At 34.6% G+C, this 21570-nt stretch overlaps 1 protein-coding gene across 1 annotated transcript in view; it reads right to left on the bottom strand.

Moving 5' to 3' along the window:
- LOC134538442 (lipase member H-like) overlaps window positions 1-21359 on the bottom strand; it is a 46622-nt gene extending 25263 nt beyond the window's left edge. Inside the window, exons 1-2 of the mRNA XM_063379770.1 lie at window positions 21238-21359; window positions 8266-8428 (exon numbers count right to left, since the gene is read on the bottom strand). Coding sequence (XP_063235840.1) covers window positions 8266-8428; window positions 21238-21286 — 212 coding nt within the window. The 5' untranslated portion in view covers window positions 21287-21359. The remainder of the gene's footprint in view (window positions 1-8265; window positions 8429-21237) is intronic.
- Window positions 21360-21570: the final 211 nt, after the last annotated feature.

The following is a 21570-nucleotide window of genomic DNA, read 5'->3' as shown; positions in this document are numbered from 1 at the left end:
GGTATGCTTCCGAACGTTTTATTAAATGTGTATTTAATGTGTCAATTATGGGAATGAAAGTATCTACACGAAACTTTTTTTTTCCTGTCAACTGTGCAGTCTCTGATGATCCTTCAAAAAAACTTATGTGTGTGCTGCGAATTCTTTTTCTTTCAAATTTATCTTTGTAGTGAGCATCTGGATTTTTTTCTTTAGCAGCCGTTTCGTACTGATCAAAATTATTGCGTGCGTTATTGGCATAACTGATTAAAGACTCGAAAGTTTTGTTACAACATCCATGGTCATAGTGCTATTCTGTAAACTTAGACTTGTTTTATTCATATTTCCCAAAAGATCATTCCATATTTCTGTTAGAAGAGCAGTCTTTAATTTTTCCATTTTTTTTTTGCTAGGCTTTGGGCTTCGTTTCTAGTGTATCCTGGTTGATTTATGTCACTTTTGATTGAGGACAATGCTCCAGAAATATTTAGATAACCATTTTGCAAAGCATTAATAGAATTGGCACGTGCAGACCATCTAGTTTCCGAAAGAGACTTCAGGACTCTATTTGCACCTAAATGCTCTTTCAAAATAATTGTCCACTGTTTGGTTGAAGCTGCGAAAAAATTGAACAATTTTTGTACAAAATGAAAGAATGCTAATGCTTCACTAACACACTCAACAGCCTGAACACCCACTAAATTTAGCGAATGTGCCGCACATGGAACGTAAATTGCAAATTCGCAAACTTCTTTTATTCTTGACTGAACACCAGAGTACTTTCCAGACATATTTTATGCATTGTCATAGCTCTGCCCGCGACAATCTTTGATAGGAATATCAAGGCTTTCAAAAAAATTTAAAAGGGTTTCTGCTATATATTGCGCATTGTGTTCATCCATAGGCAAAAATTGCAAAAATCTCTCAATAGGCTGTCCGTCTTTTACGTAGATATCTAACGATGAAAGTGAGTTGGTCAACGTGGGACAGATCTGGCGTAGAATCTATGCTAATAGAGTAGTATTTTGCTGATTTAAGTTTTTTGACAATTGTTTTAAAACTCGCTGTCCCATTTGATTAATAAATTCACTACAAATATTTGCAGATAAATATGAAGTACTTCCTTTTCCACGATTTCCGCAGTTTTGTATGTGATCAGCAAGAAGAAGGATCAAATTCACTAATCAGTTCTAAGCATCCCATATTATTCCCATTATTTTTCGATCGCAATAACTCATTATCACCACGAAGAGCAAAACCTCTTGAAGATAAAAATTTCACTACTGTAACAATCCTCCTAAGCACATTCTTCCAATAGTTAATTTCTGTATTATATTGGGACAGCAACTCACTATCAATTCGTCCAGTAGTTTTCACTCATGCAACATAATTCACCATAAATAGCTGTGCTGTATACTGTTCTCATGCTCCATCAAGACGTTACTTTTATGCTTCCAATCTTTATATCAATTATGAGAACTCAAATGAAGTCCAGTAGTGGTATTACTCGTAAATCGACGGCAGCAATAACAATACACAGATTTATTTTCTGGTAAATAAAGGAGCCATTTTCTTTGTAAAGACTCACCATTCGTCAATTTACGGGTAAAAATATTTTTAGTCAAGAATCTAGTTTTTGTTTAACCACTTGAATCTGGAAAACTTGTCGAAGTTTCGGAGAAGTATGATTTTTATTTTGGAAAAACTCTGGCCCTTTTCGAATCCAAATATCACGGACTTCTTCCGTTAATATGTCGTCACAGTACGTACCAGGGTCAGGAGATACAGATATATTCTCCAAGCTTGCAGTTATTAACTCACAATAGCTTGAAGTCGAGGGTTTAGCATCTGATGTGTGTTTGTCATTTTCGTCAAACGTAACCTCATTTTCCTATTGATATTCAGAGGTATTTTTATCTTGAAATGATGAGGATGAAGAGTCCCTCAGCTTATTTTTTTCTTCAACCGTGAAAAAATAAGGACGCTTAGAAAGTTTTTCAGTTATTTCTTTTTGAGCTATAACTTTTTTTTTTTGTGAACCACTTAAATATGTCCTTTCGACATAATTAAATAATGTTTTAACAAACAAATCAAAACTTGTAATACACAATAAGTTAAACGAAACTAAATCACGCCACTTCTGTCCGACTGAAAGTTTAATAAATCATCCGGGCATTCCCCCAACCATAGACAATGTCAACATCTATTTTAGGACTCGTTTAGAATGTGCAGCTTGACTTTGGAATTTGAGTGGTTTACATGTTTGATCGCTAGATGGTTTACTTTGAAAATTAGGATGCGTTCTGAAATATTATTAATTAGTGCAACCCGACAAAAATAATTTTTGACGGTGGCGCTGCTAGGTACTGTGCTCGACAAAAATGTTTTGAGAATAAATGTGAGAGAAATTGCAGGTTCTTCGGGGCCCCCTGTGGATGGGGGGCCCATGGCACGGGCCCCGTGTGCCCTTATGGTAAAGACGGTATTGTTTTCACACGTGTAAGCATGCCTTTTATAAATATATGAGACGAGTATTTCATGTATTTAATAACGAATTTGACTTGTTTTAACGAAATCATCAAAAAATTGACTTGAAAACATATTATTAAAACAATTCAAAAAAATAAAATGATCAGTTTTATCTCCTCAAGAAAAGTCATTAAAATTTCTATTTGTAAACGTTGAATTTCTACAAATTTACTATTATTCCCCGAGGTTTTAGAGGGACAATCTATTTGCCTTTAAAAGGGTCCGCAAGCGCGTTAGTAGAGAAATTTCACAGATAAGAGGGATATTACATTTATTAGTGTGCTCTATTATTTTTAATTGGCGTATTATGTGGTGAAAACAGACCTTTGATTACTAGTGTCTGTTCATGTCGCTAATGGAGTTAATTGGTTTATGAAAACTAAAATATAATACATAACCCTATTGGAAATGTATTTACGAATTTTCTGTTTTCTTAAGCTGACAGTAATATATAATGATCGGTCCGGCGCCAAGGTATAGGCTGAGGTGCCGATGTCCGCCATCTTGGGCTGTGACGTCTGGGCGGCCATATTAGATGACCTTGAAGTTTGAACTTGAATTTGAACTTCTAAATTTGCCAAGATTTGCCAAACTTCACCAAAATAAACCAACATATCCAGTTTTTTTATATACATCAAAAAAATCTCAAAAATTGGAAAAATAACATTTTTGTCTCTATTTCGAAGACATAACTCCCGTTTTGAGGGAAAATTTCCAGTTTTTAGTCCATAAAAAAGCCAACAGCTTGACAATTCCCCAAAGTGGTTTAAATTCTCCGGTGACAAGCCGCTCTAAGTCGCAGAGGTCATGACCCCCACGGTTAGGATGTCAGAACCGCAATCTTGAATTATGACATTACTGTTGAAATTATCGTAGAAAATATAAAATCCGAATTTATTATGCTTAAAAAATCAGGAAAAACATAAGTAATAAAAAATTTAATAAATAACACTCCGCCATCTTAACTGTGACGTCATGGCCTCAATATTAAATATATGTAATTAAAATTTTAAAAAATTGGAAAAATGATAACATTTATAAAAAAAATTAATATTAAATTATTTCTAAAACGCACTTTCGCCATTGAGCTTTGACCCCTCGGTTCGAACCTGGTGAGGACATGAAATAAATTGACGAAAGATCATTCCTCCACAGTAGCCACCGGCAGACTGACCTCCAATCACTAATGCCAAGGTATAGTACATATCACCAACTAGAAATACGTCATGTCACAGAATAAACAATTAACAGAAGCGACAAAGTGGGTTTACCCGCGTACTCGCTCATCGTTTGTTTACTTTTCGGTCGCCATCTTTTCGGGGCGCGTTTAGCCAATGCTGGGATAGCAGTTTAGTCGGATTTGAATTAAGTACTGTATTAGATAGTGATTGCGAGTGAATTCTGGCATTGTAAATGATTTAATTATGTAGGCTTCACATTTGCGTACATTGATTAACATTATGCAAGGTTTTTGTTTTGTTTTGTATTGACGTCTAATATCTTTGTACAAACGTGTACACACAGAAGATCTGACAATATGGACAAAATAAGCTAAACAAAATGACATAATGATATGTTGTCCTCCCATTAAGAGCTAAAATTTACAGACAAGAAAGTTTCTTCAGTTATTGTCAATAAGAAAATGGTTAAGTAAACTTAAATGTTAAATTAATTTGTGTTTTGAGATTCTACTTATTTAACAAGCCAAAAAAAGTAGATATCTATTTAGGCCTACATTAGAAATACCTAGATATATAAGTATGTAAATACATATAATATACGTGTTAACTACAAAACGTAGGGGCCAATTAAAATCGACGACTTAAAAAAATTCACTCTCAACAATATTTACATTAGGCCTACAGGAAAATAAATCACACGTATGTTAAGTGTGGCATTTGTAATATAAATGGCATATTAAATTATAGACAAAAATCAAACATTTAATAACTTGTCGACGAGTTACACCAAAAGTTATGCATTCTTTCTGAAATAAATTTGTTCGCCATTTACTGCACAATTCCCTGAATCACGGAACACAAGGCTAGAATGCGCACGAACTAGCTTATTTATTCCAATACAAAAGAATAATGTTGATTGGAATCACGCATGAATACTCTAAATACTATGAATTCAAACATATTTGTGAACTTTACGACGAATTATTGTATTTACTACCACACAAACTGTTCGTTAAATCATATGCCCCTTACTTTCAATGGGAAAACATTATTTACATTCGTGTACGCCCCGAGAGCATGAGATTGCTGGTACGCACTAACCAAGAATAAAAACACATTTTGCCGCTTCTGTTACCAATTGTTTATTCTGTGGTCATGTACACCATCTTGTTTTTGTCTGCTAGAGGCAGTCATCTGTTTCGTCTCCTGGAGAACGCCATTTTGTTTTCGTCTGTTGGAGGCCGCCATATAGTTTTCTTATGCTGGAAATGCGCTACCGACATATCGGTTTAAATTTTACCCGCTAGAGTGTAGTAATTATTTATTTTCTGGGCTGCAACCTTTTTTAAAAATTTGGCAGCCATCTTGGAAAATCTTATTTATTTGCTAGAAATTCAGGAAAAAATTACAAAAATTTTTTAAAAAAATTACATTTAAATCTACTGATTGATTCGATCAGTTTCTGTTTGTTCGTAAATTGATAGAAAAAATGTATTTTTTGGGGAAAATACCCATACTTAATCAAATATGATTTAAAGTCCTACAAGCAACAGAAATTCTTAGTCAACCAGCCTCTAGTAAGCTGATAACATATAAACAGCAATCTTGAAAATTCGTAATAATTAACCCAGAAAATCAGGCAAAAATTTCCAAAAATCATCAAAAATTCACTCATTCATTTACTGATTGAATCGATGAATTACTGTCCTTGCTTCGATCCTTGATCGTTAAAACAAGTTTATTTCTTTAATAATCACATGATTTTAACATAAAAGTGACAACGTTTAACCCTTTGAGGCACACAGAAATATATTAAAAATAAATTAGAATCTATTGTGTAACTTTTAGCAGACGTGGCGGAAGGAAACATTAAATCAGCCAATGTTGCTTGTTCTTGTTAGGATCGCCAGATAGCAGCACAAGGCTTACTCACGCGAGGTATTTCGGCAATAACACTGAAACATTGCGAATAGTAACTTGCAAAAGTTAGCAATCTAATAAATATTTAGTTCTGCATCGGCTTTAACTGACTAATTCTTAGCACAAACTGGCGTATTGTAGATATTGAGCAGATAGATCCTTTTCCTACATAATCTGTTTCTTCCCAACAGTGTTTGTCGATACTATGTTTAACAGACTGCCTTATATCGTGGAAATTGTAAATGGGAATATACACAGTCTGGAATGCGTACTTCTTCACTATGTCCCTGCCTTATACACAGTCCAACCAAAAATTATTTTACAAGTCGTACGTTGCTACTTCATATGTGAGCTGAATCATAAGGTTATGCTTGACGTCATCAAGAAAAGTACAAATGTCTCGTATTTTGAATCACCCCATGACCTCTGCAGATTAGAGCGGCTTGTCGCTGGGGAATTGAAACCACTTTAGACAGTTTTCAATTTGATGGCATTTTTAAAGACTAAAAATTGGGAAATTTTCCTTCTAAACTGGAATTCTTTCCCCTCGAAATAGAGTAATTTTTTTATTGTTCTAATCTTATGAGTATTTTTGGTGGATATTTAAAAAGAACTGGAAATTTTAGTGGATTTTGGCGAAATTTTGGACAACTTTTGGCAATTTGTGAGTCATTTTGGCAGATTTAGAAGGACAAGATCAACTTCAAAGTTAGTCATCTAATATGGCTGCCGTGACATCACAATCCAAGATGGAGGACATCGGCACTTAACACCTCAACATTTAGCTTGGTGCCGGACCGACCAATATATACTACTCACCTGATCTAACTTCAGAGTTGACAATTAAGAATGTAGCATTGCAGGACCCTGCCCTCCTAAATAAATAATTTTCTTTTAAACTTATTTTTGTATAAGTAAATATAAATAAGTCAATGTTTTTAGAGTGGAGTGTATGTTATGAGACAGTAGAATCAAACGTTATGAATATTAATATATGTTATTCGCACGTGCTCTGTGTTTTAAGAAGGTATTTTGTATTTTATTAGACATTTTTAATCATTACTAATTTTTATGTAATTATTCACAAATGAGCCGCTATACTAGATTTTTACCTGTTAAGGCCTACTTTTTCAGGTTTTTCTCAATAAGTTTAATTTTGTAAAGTAATTCGTATTATGATTATTGTTCTTAATTTTAATTAACGTGTTGCATAATTCTAGAACAAGGGACTGTGTCTGGTGTGATGGATAGAAAGAGAGGCATGAGAGGCCTGTAAGTGTAAGTGAGAAAGGAACAGTGCTTCCCCGCCAACCGAGATAAAGACGGTTATTTCCCCCCTGCGTGGGAACTGAGTGATAACTACTATCTCACGGTGTGGGAGAGAGAACGAGAATGGAAGTCCCCGATTTCGATGTGAAATTGAAAAGAGATAGATCAGGGGAAGCCCAGAGTTCTGTATGTAAAAGGTTTTTTCATGTATTGTAACTTGTTCTATGATTGGCTTGTATCTGTAAGCGTGAAAGAAGCGGGCGTGTGATTGGTCGGTGAGGTCATGTGACGTCTACTCCCTGCGTGGAGAAGAGTGTGGCAGGACTTCACCAGTCGTCCGTCGAACGCTGGACGAGTAGGTCGCGTTCGGTGGCTTCTCGCAGATGATGTAAAAGTATTTTGAAGAGATAATTTCACGTTGGTGGTCGGAGCCAGGCCTATTATTAAATTAACCTAATTTTCTGTATATTTCGTTCGGACATAATTAGAAATTATGGCCACCTTCGTAGGCGTTTTGGCTCGGGTCGAAATTCGTTTTCGCCGGGTGCGGTCATGTTTAAGGCCGCACTAATTTCGTGTACTTGCAGTCAAAGACTACTGAAGAATATTATTTTTCGTTAATTTTCCTCGCGCGAGCTACCAGCAGTTTTCGACGGGCAGATGTACGTGTGAAACGAGTGAATGAAACATTGGGTTCAATTTGTCTATGCATCCTAGTATGAAAAAAATAAAAACAACAAAATTATAATCGGCGTTGAACATCTGTTTATTTTGTGTATAACGAACCGTTATAAGAGTTGAATAATACGAGTTGCAAAAGTATGTAAAATTATGGGAACATGTTAAACTGTATGTGAAGTGTTTAAAAGTATGCTTAATTATTTAAATGTACACAAAATTATTCAATAGTATAGTAAAGCATTTTAAATTATGGAAAGGCGTGAAAAGTTTGTAAACGTTTGCGAAAGTAATGTAAAGTATACAAAATAATGCGCTGCTGCTGTCATCTGTGACCGGCTGTTAATATGTTTTAATCATAACCTTTTTTTTAACCCTTTTCCATTGAGGGATATTAGTTACATACGTTACTCACGTTAACTCCATTACTTACTTCCGATACCTTGTGATTTTCATGTTACTGTACATACTGTAAAATAACTTTCACTTCATAAAACTACATAATGGTTATACTGGAATACCTCCTTCACAAATTCCTGGCGATGGTCCTGAGACCTGGTACATGCACCTTACGTGACATGATCGCAATGTATAAAGTTTCAATGCAATGTTGCTACAATGTGCCTGGCATCAGTTTGTGTCAAATTGGACAAGGGCCGTTGAACTATCGATATTAACACTAATTACTATTGGAAGAGGGAGGGGTTACCTGGTGTACAGCTGGAAGGTGACGTCGGATTCCGCGTAAGAAAAGGACTCAGGCTTAGCGCTCAGGTCGACCCAGTGCAGAGTGCCGTTGTCGTCGTCGGGAATCAAGTGCCAGCCACTGCGCTCACCCTCCCGGGGTAGAAGGGGCACCGCCGCAGCAGCAGCTGACATGTCAGACAACAACGAAACGTATCAATTTCAATCATCGATACCCACACGTCCCTTGAGGGCACAACCATTGGATATATATATATATATATATATATATAATGAATATAAGTCGCGAGCCCAGGTTAAATTTTCTGTCCGGTTTCGCAGAAGAATTGTAGTAGTAGGAAGCTCCGTCGCAGCGATCGCTTCAATCGCTGGGTATCGACAGCGTACGCCCCTAGCGGTCTTAGGGCGTACTAGGTTAACCAGCCAAGTCATGCCACCTCCCTTCACCCTCCCATATACGGGAAGCTGGTATCAGCATCGCTCGGCGACCTTGACGATAAGTATTCCTTACCACTGCCTTTGAGAGCAGTAGCGGATCCAGAGGGGGGGCTAAGGAGCTCAAGCCCCCTCCAAAAGCATCTGGGTCCACTATTGTTTTAGTGTTTGCCTTGATAAAGCCTAGCCTCAGCTGGGTCAAGCCCCTCCCAAACCCAAATCCTGGATCCGCCACTGTTTGAGAGCCACGAAACCCCGTGAGAAGAAGTCACTGGGATCATTGTACGGAGGGATTGTGTACCCTAGTAACGTGAAAATTAGCTCCTAAGAACTTTGTATCAGTCCTAGTCAGTGTTGAGTTTAAAATATGATTTAATTTAAAAGTAAAATACCAATTTATTTTAACTTTATTTTCGCATTGATAATTTTATAATGTCAAACATTCTGAAGGGTAAAAAGGTGCGTACACGTCTTCAATGGCGTGCCCAGGATTTTTCTCTGGTGGGGGGGGGGGGGGGTCAGGCAGAAGGTTAGGGCCTTTCCGGGGGGTCTGGGGGGTATGGAATACCCCCCAGCTAGGCGGGGGGTCCAGGGTCCTCCCCCGGGAAAATTTTGAAAAATACGTGTTCAATATTGCTGATTTAGGCTATCTAAAAATACTGTTTAATTAAACATTTATGCTTGTGTCATTGAATTAATTTTAATATCATACGCCCCTGCACGTCTTGTTAGAATACGAGGATCAGTTCACGAGGCACATCAATGTTCCGTTTTCCAGTTAAAAATAATGACAGGGAAGTTGTGCATTATAACTTGCCAATTTTGTTTTACATTATTTATCAGTTATATACTGTGAAAAAAAAAAGTTGACGCGAGTATGCGAGGATAGTCCTAATTATTTAATATGAATTAGTAAATAATTATTTTCTATTATATTTAAAATATCCACGTTTTAATTACTTTAAAAAACTAATTATATTACATCAACCACATATTTTTATTTTTTTTTATTTTAATTAAAACCGAGGGAACGCTAGTTAATTTTCGATGTAAATTTTAATAAACGCAAAGTTTTAGCCAAGTATTACCCACGTCGTCTATTTCACATAAAATGCATTTGTTTGACAAGCGTTTCAACAAAAATTTTAAGATAGATTGCAAAATGTGCTTAAGAAATAACTAAACAATAAATTATTTGTGAGTAGACAGACTGCAGCTTCATTAGTAGTTTTTTTTTGTTTATTACTTTACAATATTAAGATGTTAGTAGCTTAATGATCGCTGTCAAAAAAAGTCATGTAAAAAATTTTGCGTTCATTTATCAGAAAACATACTTTGTAAGTGGATTAGTGTAAGAAAAACATAAGTTTGAACTTTTGTTTTATACAAAAATAAAAACAAATACGTGGTAAAAATTGGTCCACACAACCACCGCAGTAATTTTTTTAAGTAGATAAAACTGTTTAAAATGCTTTGAATTCTACCGTTATTACCTAAGTTATGAACAATTTAAATTCCAAAATATTTTATTATGTATCCAGAAAAAAAATTAACCTGGAAGACACTATGTTGAGATTCTAAAAATTATGTAATCATTTAAACACGAGGTGTTATAGACTTCTAGCCCAGTCAAAGTATATTATGTGCTCAAATTCAATCCGATGTTTATGATTTTGTGTTTAAATTGTTCAGTGGTCTGCACGGAACGTCACATCAACAGTCATGATAAATAGGAAATGATAATGTAATTGACATATTTTGGGTAAATAGAGGAATGAAATGGAGCCAACTCATACTGCATATACATGATCCAGTCATCCTATTTTTCAATCGTTATCCTCTGGAAAATTAACAAATGATAAATGAGCTATTACAATTGAAAGTAATAGTGTAGCTTATATTCGCCAGAGGGAGAGGATCTTTTCGTGACAATGTTTGATTAGAATTTTTCCAACATTACTCTGTATTGATTGCTTGCGAATTACTATAGCATTGAAAAAGGTAACTGTGGCATCCCCTACTAGTCCAGTTGCTATAGACATGATTTGTTGTGATCCAGGAAATGGTGGGTGATTATTTAGCTAAAGAGAGATTTCATATTAATCTGTGGCATCCCTACTTCTTCGATATTGTCAGAAATCTAGTTGTTCAAAGATATAAAATGAGTAGCACATAACTCTTCAATGATGAGCAGATGCAAATGCAGTCATCCTCAAGGTCCACTCGCTCAACAACTTATCAGTGAATCCTCGTCCTCGTGTGAGGCTTCCAACAATTTTCATGTTACGCATTTAAGTCTGTTCTGTGGTCTGTCTGACCAAAAGCTATCAGTTCTTTTCTTTGAGAAGTAACCCTGATATGTAAAAATGATGAATTCTGGGGTCATCATGGACTCTAGCTTAAACATGTCTTGTAAAGTCAAGTGACAGCATTTGGCATACGAAAGGCACGGTTCACAAATATATAGGTCAGTTGCTATAGGAAAAAGGTTTGAGATAAATAAAAAAAAATCATTTTTTAAGTGAGACTATCTCAAACAATATTGGACATATGAAAAAGCGAGAATAATCTTTTATAGGATTTTTAGTAATCTTTAATTTTTTTATTAAAACCTTTTTTTCTTTTAAGGTAAAAATCTTTCATTTACGAGATATTTTTTTAAAAATCAAAAACAAATGCCTTTTTACAATCCTTTCTAGTTTCTGACTCTACCTCACTTCCTATTCATCATGACTTTTGATTTTAATTCCCCTGGACATTACTAAATACGTGCAAAGTGTAACAAAAATATCGGATTTAATTCGACTACGAGAGAAATGTTAGCATATTTTGACTGGGCTATTTATTCCTTCATTAGAACTATTGCTAGTTTGAAAGCTTTCAACAAACGTTTCTGACAAATAATCTCAGTCCTGACATATGACAGTTGATTATTCCTCTGCGTTTTACACGATCATATTTTTACATATTTCACAGATGAAACAAACCCGTACATTTTCTAACGAGTCATTGATTTATAAACCTCCCTCTATATGTGTCAGTGATTGCACGTAAGTCGTTTGCTAAAGCTCGACAATGAAATATTTTACATTAGATAATGTTGTAAAAAATAGTACTTACTAATGAGATTATTTAAATGTCATTAGATGCATTGTGCATGTTTCGTATCGTTATGAATGTACGGAAGTAAATGTTACAAAATTTTTATACGCAATGGAAGAGTTTTATATACTGATATTTAGAATGAAATAATTTTTGAAATTTATATAGTACTCTGTTTTCTTTTTTTTAAGTTTTTAAGTGATATTTAAATTTATTATGCATATACATATAATACAAGGTAAATACAGCTGTGGTACATGGGAACTTGCACGATTACAATTTCGCTCAAAATTACTGGGCCTCATTTAGCCACAGTTTGTTTCACTTAAGATGGCTTTAGATTACATTTATTGCGACGGCTTAAGTCTTTGGCCGCTGGATATTTTACTGTAAAATAAACAAAAATTATTAATACATGATTAGCTAGTCTTGCACTACATGAAAATTGTGTTAGTTTTGTTTATTGTTTCACAAATTCTTAATGCTTCACATAATTCATATGTCAAAGTCACAAATTTCGTTGTACGACCTGTCAAAAATGTCACCTACTATGGTAGGATGATTATGTGGCTTTTTTAAATTGAAAGTTTTTGTGCATGTAAATAAACTCTTCAAACAACTATAGAATACAGAGAACTGTTTTTCTTAGAGTTTTATACACCAACTTAACTCAAAGCTACTGGGCCCTCATTATTTGGAAATTATAAAGATGATAAAATAGTACGTATAATCATTTGTTTGTGGTATTTTTATTTTACTTCCACCCATTTTTAATTTTTTTTTATGTGACTTGAAATGCAATTTAATGCACTGTGTTGTATAATGCTCCTGAAGTAGAATTTACAAACCAACCTTACTTCTGAAAAGTATAGGTAGTAAATATTTTTAAAATTTTGTATAAACTTTTAGCCATGTTAATAAAATATTAATTTATCACTGCAAAATAATATTCACTGCACGTATGCGAACATAAATATTATGTATGTACATGTTTACTGTTTAGTTATTTCTTTAACATACAAAATTTTCCCCGATAAAAACGAGTTTCTTGTGTTAGAGCTTACTAAAGTTTTTATAAATGTATGACTAAGTTCGTGCACAGATTTACACTGATAAACTATTTATATAACAGTGTCTGGTACTTTATAATTTCCTCTTTGCATACATTTGGTTGAATTTATATTAAAGTGGATTCTTTGAGGTACTTTAATTAATTTGGTGAATAAAATATTTATTTTATATCCAATTGGACCGATTTTTATTCAAATACAATAATTATTACACCATCTGGAATCCAACACCAATGAATTACTGATATATGTGGCTGTTTTTAAATACTTGTGTAATATTTCAAAGAATAATTTTTTTGCTTTCGGTTCTTTAAACAAAATACATTTGTATTAAATATATTTACGCATCGTTTTGACGAGCATAACCTCCCGCCTTGTCAATGCGCTGGCCCTCCACACAGCAACGGAAACAAAATACAAAAGATAGAGAGAGAGAGAAAGAGAGAGAGATAATACGCGCGCGACCTTGAGACAAGCGATACTATAGCGCTCTAGCGTGGGAAACAATAACCACGAGTGCCTTCTTTTCGAAAGCAGAGCTGTCTGGCGGGGGAGCTTCTAACTACCTCAGTTTTGATTCCAAAACTGGCAGAATAAATCGTATCCCCTCGCGACTTCTATACGTACGTTATATATATTCAATGGCACAACGCATCGCAGCAGAAGCTGAGGTGTCAGACAAAAACGAAACATATCGATTTCGATCATCTATACCCCCAGACGGCCCCAGAGGGCGCACCACCTTAGCGTGAGCGGACATTTCAAACAACAACGAAATGTATCTATTTCGAATGTTGATACCCAAACATCCACAAAATTTCAGGGACCGGAAAGTTACTTTTAAAAAGTAACTCAGTTACAGTTACAAATACTCCATTGGAAATGTAACCCTGTTACAACTACAAGTTACACTACTGAAAATAAACCAGTTACAGTTACAGTTCTGAGAAAAGTAACTGAGTTACTTTAACAGTTACTTTGTGAAAAACAAATGTGATACGTACTATTGTTATAATTAAAAGTTAATAAAACATATTGTGTTTAGTAAAGATATATGTTTATTTAAACCGAAAATTTTTAAATAGGTCTAAATTACATTGAGTAATTAGTTCACACTACGAAATTGTTCTCAGAACCACACAACAAGCACTTCACAATAATTTTATTTTTATCACTCAATCGAACTTAGAAAAAATTAGAATATGAAGGCCACGGCAACGAAAATTCTGTACTGCTTTCTCGGCTTCTCACTTCATTAGATTCTGTCATTGCTTTCGCGCATGCAGGGCCGGTGCAAGGTAAATTGGCGCCCTAGGCGAAAAACCTTAATGCCCCCCCCCCCCCCCCCCCCGCCGGACACCCCAAAAAAAGATTTCCTTGCCTCAAAATACATCACGTAAACCTAAGATTTTGTCAACAATCAAATTTAAGCAGGCTTGTGGTTTTTTTTAACTTTTTTACTTTTTACAAATCATAAACAGGTCACCGTGGACTTTAAATAATTACTTATATCAATATAAACATTCCAAACTGTTACAAAAATCAATTTTCATCTAATTTCAATAATCGTTAAACATATATATATATATGTGTGTGTCGTGCTGCGCCGCCCCCAGCTACTTGGCGCCTTAGGCGGTTGCCTAGTTCGCCTATATGTGCACAGGTAGGTTAATTAATTAAACAGCACAGCAGTAACCCGCATGTCGCAAATATTAAATAAATGACAAAATACGATCGCAGGCTAGCCAACAGCAGTTTTACAAGTACAAGCAATACCATCGCAAATAATATGCTTGTCGGGATTTTCGTTCTGGGTTTGAAATAATCAACAAATCGTTGTTCGTTCAATAAGAAATACATTTAAAAAATGTAACGCAAGAAGTAACGATAATCATCATTACTTTAAGGCAGAAAAATGTAATTCAGTTACAGTTACAGTTACTGAAAAATTAATATATTGCGTTACCACGATCGTTACCATAAAAGTAACTGTTACAAATAACGTCGTTACTAGTAGCGCGTTACTTCCAGTCCCTGCAAAATTTAAATACACATTTCCATAACATTGCAGGCACATTACATTATTTCATTTATGTCATTAAGACTCAGTTTCACATGCCTAGTAAATCAACTCATTTGCTTTTCATGACTGTTAATTTAGGGATTTCCCTGTAAATTGATTCTGGTAGCGCACTTTTATTTATAATGGAGTCACATTTTTTCTTACTAAATAATTAATAAATGTTGTTATCGAGCTGTAAATAGCCACATAATTGCTTATATTATTGATAAGATGAGTGATTTTTTACACACATTAAATTTATTAAATTTAGTAAATATATGATGAATTACGATTTAATTAACATGTGATGAAACTTGAGATAAAACACAAAATTCAAGAGAACTGTCGTAATGAACTTACATAACAAGCTCTCAAATAATAGATCACCGTTAAAATTACAGTAAGTTTACGGACTTTTCAACGTGGATTTTTACTTAAACAAACGAAGAGTTCTTCGTAATTTTAAATAACTGAATGAATCTTCTTAGAAACTATGCCATATTCCGATTTCCGAGTTGGATGTTTTGTTCTAAATAGGGGTGAACACACACATTGACAAATCAAGCGTATTATTACTGAAGCCTTTACCATTATTTTAATGTTTTGTTAATATACCAAGAATAATACTATTTTGGATCCATGTTTAAATGTAACTGAACTCAGTATCCGTAAATTTACGAAGAAAGCCGAAAATTAATTAAGATCCCAAGATCATTTGTAACCAGTGTTTTTCGTAAATTGAAGGTGAACATTTTTACAATGTAATGAGAAGAAAGTGTAATAACCTAAAACGAGACCGACCAACGTCAGAACGATCTTTCAAATTATCTGAAAATTTGTGAGCTGTGTGAGTAATGGAGGGCGCGTTGTGGCTGAGTACTGGCACATGTTGCCACGAACTGGTGGGATTTTCGGGATACTTTCTCCCACTTGTCTATTTGTTCGATTCTCCATTCTCGTCCCTCATTTCTCAAAGGTGCGACGTGTGGACAACCTCCAAGATGGTGTAAACATGGAGCTAGGAATTGTAAGGAGATGGTCTTCTGTGATGGAAATCAAGTCACTTTCTAATCTTGCCAGCACCATATTGTTCCGCCGAAAACATTGTGAAAATGGTGCTTGATGATCATCTGATGATGATCAGTAAGAATGAAATAGAACCTCTGTAGTTAAAAATTGTCACTTACCTAAACAAAGTACCAAATTTAAAACTGTTTCCCGATGGGAAAACCACATTTCGCTCATGTTTTGGGCGTCCAGCCAATATGACGTAACAATTAATTTAATTAAAAACAAACGGTTTTACTCACTAACCATGAAATGATGCAGACGTGGACACCCCTTGAGTGAACACTAGACAATGAAATACAAGAGAAGGATGTTCCAAAAATTATGCAATAGGCGGCTTAACTAGACTTAGAACTCTTTCGGCCTTTCAAAACAGTTCACTAAATACATAGAGTTACTATATATGTATGTATATATATAAAGAGAGTTTAGACAATAGGTCTATATGTATAAAACATTGTTTTTCTCTCCTATACTAGTGATTAAAATCACAAGTCCAAGAGTCCAAGCAGTAGAATTGATAATATTTTATAGGTTTATGATATTCTTTTATTATTGTTAGCAATCGTATGCTAACTGGCGATAAAATACTTATGAAGATGAAATAATAAATGTTAAGGCAGTTTCGTTGTACAGGTTGAGGTGTGTTGCAATGTTTACGTTTACCTGGAAGAAATGTCCGTTTTCTTTGGTTTTCTTTGCGGTGTTTATCTTTGGACACTTATTGTTCAAGAAAATTTCTTACGTGTTTGCAGGCACCGCATATTTTGACCACAAAATGTCGCTACTGTTTAGTCTCAAAAACACTCTGCCCATATATTAACTTTTTAGTCCGACGTGAACTTGTGCGGCGGAGGATGACTTCAAGGTCAACCTACTCGCTTACACTTGATGGTTCGTTATAATGGGGCTCGCTTGTGCTTCTAGAGCGGTATCGCCTCTAATGGCCAGTTACACCATTGTGCTCTTCAATCCGACATTCCAATGATCTAAGCCCAAGAATTATCTAGGGATCATTCATCTAAACGCTGCGCCAACACATAGAGACTACACGATCTTTGGTCGCGTGAACCGAACTTCACACTTTTCCGATCTGCAAAAACATGCATCAGCTGTGTCAAAGAAATGTTAGGTTAATTTATATTGGTGGGCTGGAACGGTATGAAGTCGCTACTATCGATTGTGACGCGGCGAACAAATGTCTGATTCGATTGATAGAAGATAGCAGCACATATATTCGCTGCCTGATAAGTAGAATTGTAATAATAACTGAAAACACATAATGCTATTTTAAAGTAAATACAAAACAAAGCAGTCGGAAATGTGAATAGGTTTTGACTTTGAAAATGCTTCTATTTAATATGGAATGTAAACATTGAGAAATAAAATATTAAAACATTAATCTAACATAACTAGTATTTCAAATATTTTAAAATATGGGCATTAATCGTGGTAAGAGGTTGATATACAAGAATAATATAATTTTTTATACTTTTTTATATATGATATGGAATTTTGGAAAATTGTATCTAATACTTACATCTGATTAAATGAACCTGCTTGCGCTGTGTGGATCCGAGATCATTGGTGTGGACCGACCCGAAAGTTGGTTCACATCTCATTTGCCAATGATATCGCTCAGGGCTCACAACACAATGGTGCACCAGGAAATGTGAACGAACGATGGTCAAACCAACCAATGACGCCTGTAATCTAATCGTGCAACTGGCCATAAAGCTGGTTTCTCAACTAGAAAACAGAAGCGAGTTCATAGCAGGCCATTCGCACGACTCTGCACAAGACTTATGCCAAATTGGTTCACAATTGAAATCTTACTGTTAATTTCAGTCAATGAAATATTTCGATGGATTCGACATCTGTTGGTCAAGTTAGTATGTAACTATATTAACTACCAAACGATTATACCGTGATACCTGACAAACAAATTGTGAGCGCATATTTCAATATTTAAATAAATAAGGGTTACATAAAATGTTTAGTTAACCATTCTAACCACTATATATATACTATATATATAAGCTAAATAATTGCGAGTCGGATTCGAAGCACGTAATCTTCTCCTTTCTCTCCTACCCTCTCCCCCTCCAGGGTTCACCCCCGCAGCACCAGTAGTTTGCAACGTAGCACCAATCCTTGCCTTCAATTCGAAAACGTACTCGCACGACCGTACCTTCCTATATATATATATATATATATATATATATATATATATATATATATATATATATATATATATATATATACACATACATACATACTAGCAAAAGCTGTAAACTATAGGTGTATATATATACCTTTAGTTTACAGCTTTTGCTAGTGACATAAGTAATAGTATTACTTAATTTTTAAATCAGGAATTACACATGAGCATGGTAATATCTCGGCAATTACTTGCCACAATATGATTGATAAATCTGAACAGTTCTCTCGTCCCGTCAACATAAATTCCAACTCTAATCTTATTGGTTGTTGCACCATACGTCCGTAACAGAAATAAATTATATTCATTTCCTTCAGTGCACACGATCGTCCTAAACGCTATTGTGACTCAGTAGGTTCGAAAACATGGCGGTCAAATCTTCTGCGGAGAAACTAAGATAAAGCTGTAATGCAAGGCCTTTGAGGGCTTTCAAGAATCCCTACCGAGAGTTTCATGCCTAAAAATAATTCTCAAAACACGCATTTTAGCCATTTTAACTCTTCTAAAAATGCAGTTTAAAAACGAAATACAGGAACAGAAGAACATAACTACTCAACCACCTTCAGGATATTCTTAAATGGTTTTCGTAAACATACCCCCTCATATATATATAGTAGTTTTTAAATAGCGTGTTTTTTTTCTGAAGTTCTGCACACCGAATATGTACCCGGGTAGGCGGAGGCCTTAAGACCATATCACACTGTCAAAAATTCCGCTTCTGGTCACTTCCAATAAAGTTTGTAAAGTAATGTTTGGAGGGTTATGACATTTTTGAAAACGTCACAAGCGCAACCATGTTTGTTTGACAGAGCATCCGTAAAGTTTCTGTACGCTCATATAGTAGAACTGGTTCTAAAATATGTTGGATGTTGAACGAAATCAGCCTAACATATAAATTTTAAATGCTAACAACAGGGCCGGATTTAGGGGAGGGCGACCAGGGCGAAAGCCCCGGGGCCTCCACAAACGTAGAGACTTCGGAAAAAAAAAATCTTTCAAATTCCGATAAGAAACCACTAGTAAACATCTTTTCATTTGATTTTCTTTTTTCGCTGTTTTACCTTTACCTACAGTACTTTGTACATACATGATTATAGTATTGTTAAATGTTAACAGAAATATTAATTAACACTAAAATTTAATTTCATATAATTCTTGTATCCGATTATATTTATGTATTTTTTTTTAAATACTAAGAGAATCTACTTGATTTCACAGTAAATTATTTATTGGAAAACTTGACTGAAAAAATTGTTCATTTTATTTGGAAAATAATTTGGGGCCAGGGGGCCTCCGCTCCTCTGTTGCCCCGAGGCCTCCAGACCTCTAAATCCGGCCCTGGCTAACAAACGGGGCATTATCAATCTGGCCACAGCGGTCACCATTTGCTTTGCTGCGATCTAAGCGTGAGACAGATTACAGTAGTGTACAAGTGCATTGACGCTGTGAGTGGAAACGGAGCACAGGAGTATGAATTTACTTGATTTATTTGGTTATATTTATTTGGCGGTTCGTGGCATTATGGCGAAAACATAAATGGCACCTGTATCCGTCACAACACATTTTTAAAATGGTGAAGAATACACGGGCGATTAAAGAGGCAATAAAGGTGAAATCACTTTAAAAAATAGTAATATAAATGTCGTAAGCAAATAAATTTTATACACAAACAAAATACAGTATGTCTTTAAATTTAAATAATTACATAGAATTATTATTCTTAATACAACAGCTATTAATATGTGTTAAATTAATTGAAAATGTCTCATAAACTAATGAATCCTCAAATATCATTACAAGTTAAAAATTTCAATCCAGCGCTAAAATGCGTTATTTTAATTTTCTAATAATATTTAAATAAAGAAATTTGGCCTAACTTAGTCCAATTAAATCTATGATAAGAAGACATGTTTTAAAGCATATTAAAGGTTATTTGCTCAATTTTTTAATAGAGAAAATTAAAAGCCATTTACCTTCCAATACTACCCATATAAACAACGTAAGTATGTCTTAGTGAAATGTAAAACATCTGATACATTAATATGATATGCAAAGTCTCTTCAATACTGTTCTAAGACGAACGCTGTAGGTCTCTAGACATAAACTAACGCAAACAAAAATTTTTTTTTTTAAGTTACCTTGTTCCTTTTTTTCTCATGAAACGGGAACAAATAGGGTTGTGATATTCAGTTGGAGACGAAATGTTGACAGTGTGACAGAGCTTTTACACGAAAACATTTGAAATCATTATGTAACACAGGTTTTCATTGCAACAGAGTGCTGATGTACTGTATCGTTTCAGAATTCCAGCTAATGTAAATTTTTTCTTGTGAGATTCTTTGAAAATGTTTAACAACCCATTAACTTGGTAATTTCAAAACTAATTTAAACATGTTTCTCGCAAAAGTAAAATTTCACATTTCTTTCATTATATTTTTTATTTTTCACAATAAAAAAGGAACAAGATATTTAATCAAATATTTTTTACTGGCGCCAGTTTAAGAGGGCTGCGGGGTTTGTCTTAGAGCAGTTTTAGAGATACTTTACACATAAACTTAATATGTCAGATGTTTTACATTTCGCTAATGCCTGAGTATTAAAATACCTTAATGGCTGTTATTGGAACGATTTTTCAGTAACAAAATTCTTATTCGAGGACTTCCATGTATATGTTACAAAAGCCGAAAACAAACTTAAATAATTGTTGCACACAGTAAAATTATGTGGTAACCATTTATTGTTCCATATTTGCACACAGCATATTGAAACTAAACGACATGTTAGTGCGGTATCACAAACAGTTAGTAACAATATATTTAATGAATGATTTTGTGTACTTATTGAAAATTTTTATTATTAGTACTATAGGTTTTAAAAGTTATAAGTAATTTTTGTAATTTTGTCACATAAGCAACAGCATCAAAACTCGACTAGTTACTCAAAAAAAAACATTTGAAAACAGTTTCTCAAAAAAGGCTAGTGTTTTTTAACCATATTCTTAACATTTCGTAGCTATACCTGCTCCAAGCAGCGCCCAAAATAACATACACTTGGTAATTAAGTTCATGGTGATTGGTTCTTCAGCACTAACGTTGCAATCCTAATCTTCGCTTCTATTTATGCGAGAAGAATGAACAGGTCACAAATTTGCAAAAAAATATATATATATATCACAGTGACCTGCCATCAAGGTTAAATTTTTATTTTTCGAATGATTCTGATAGCGATTCGATTGACCAATAAGAAGCAAGTATTGTGTGGGGTAACTCAGAGATATCTTTCACAAATGGCAGTAAACGAAACGCTTGTTTACAGATTGTTACATAGCCTTATCACTTTGAGATTTCCCTA

The sequence above is a fragment of the Bacillus rossius genome, chromosome 13 (assembly GCF_032445375.1).
Source record: "Bacillus rossius redtenbacheri isolate Brsri chromosome 13, Brsri_v3, whole genome shotgun sequence".
Taxonomy (NCBI): Eukaryota; Metazoa; Arthropoda; class Insecta; order Phasmatodea; family Bacillidae; genus Bacillus; species Bacillus rossius.
This window is presented reverse-complemented; position numbering and strand designations above follow the sequence as displayed.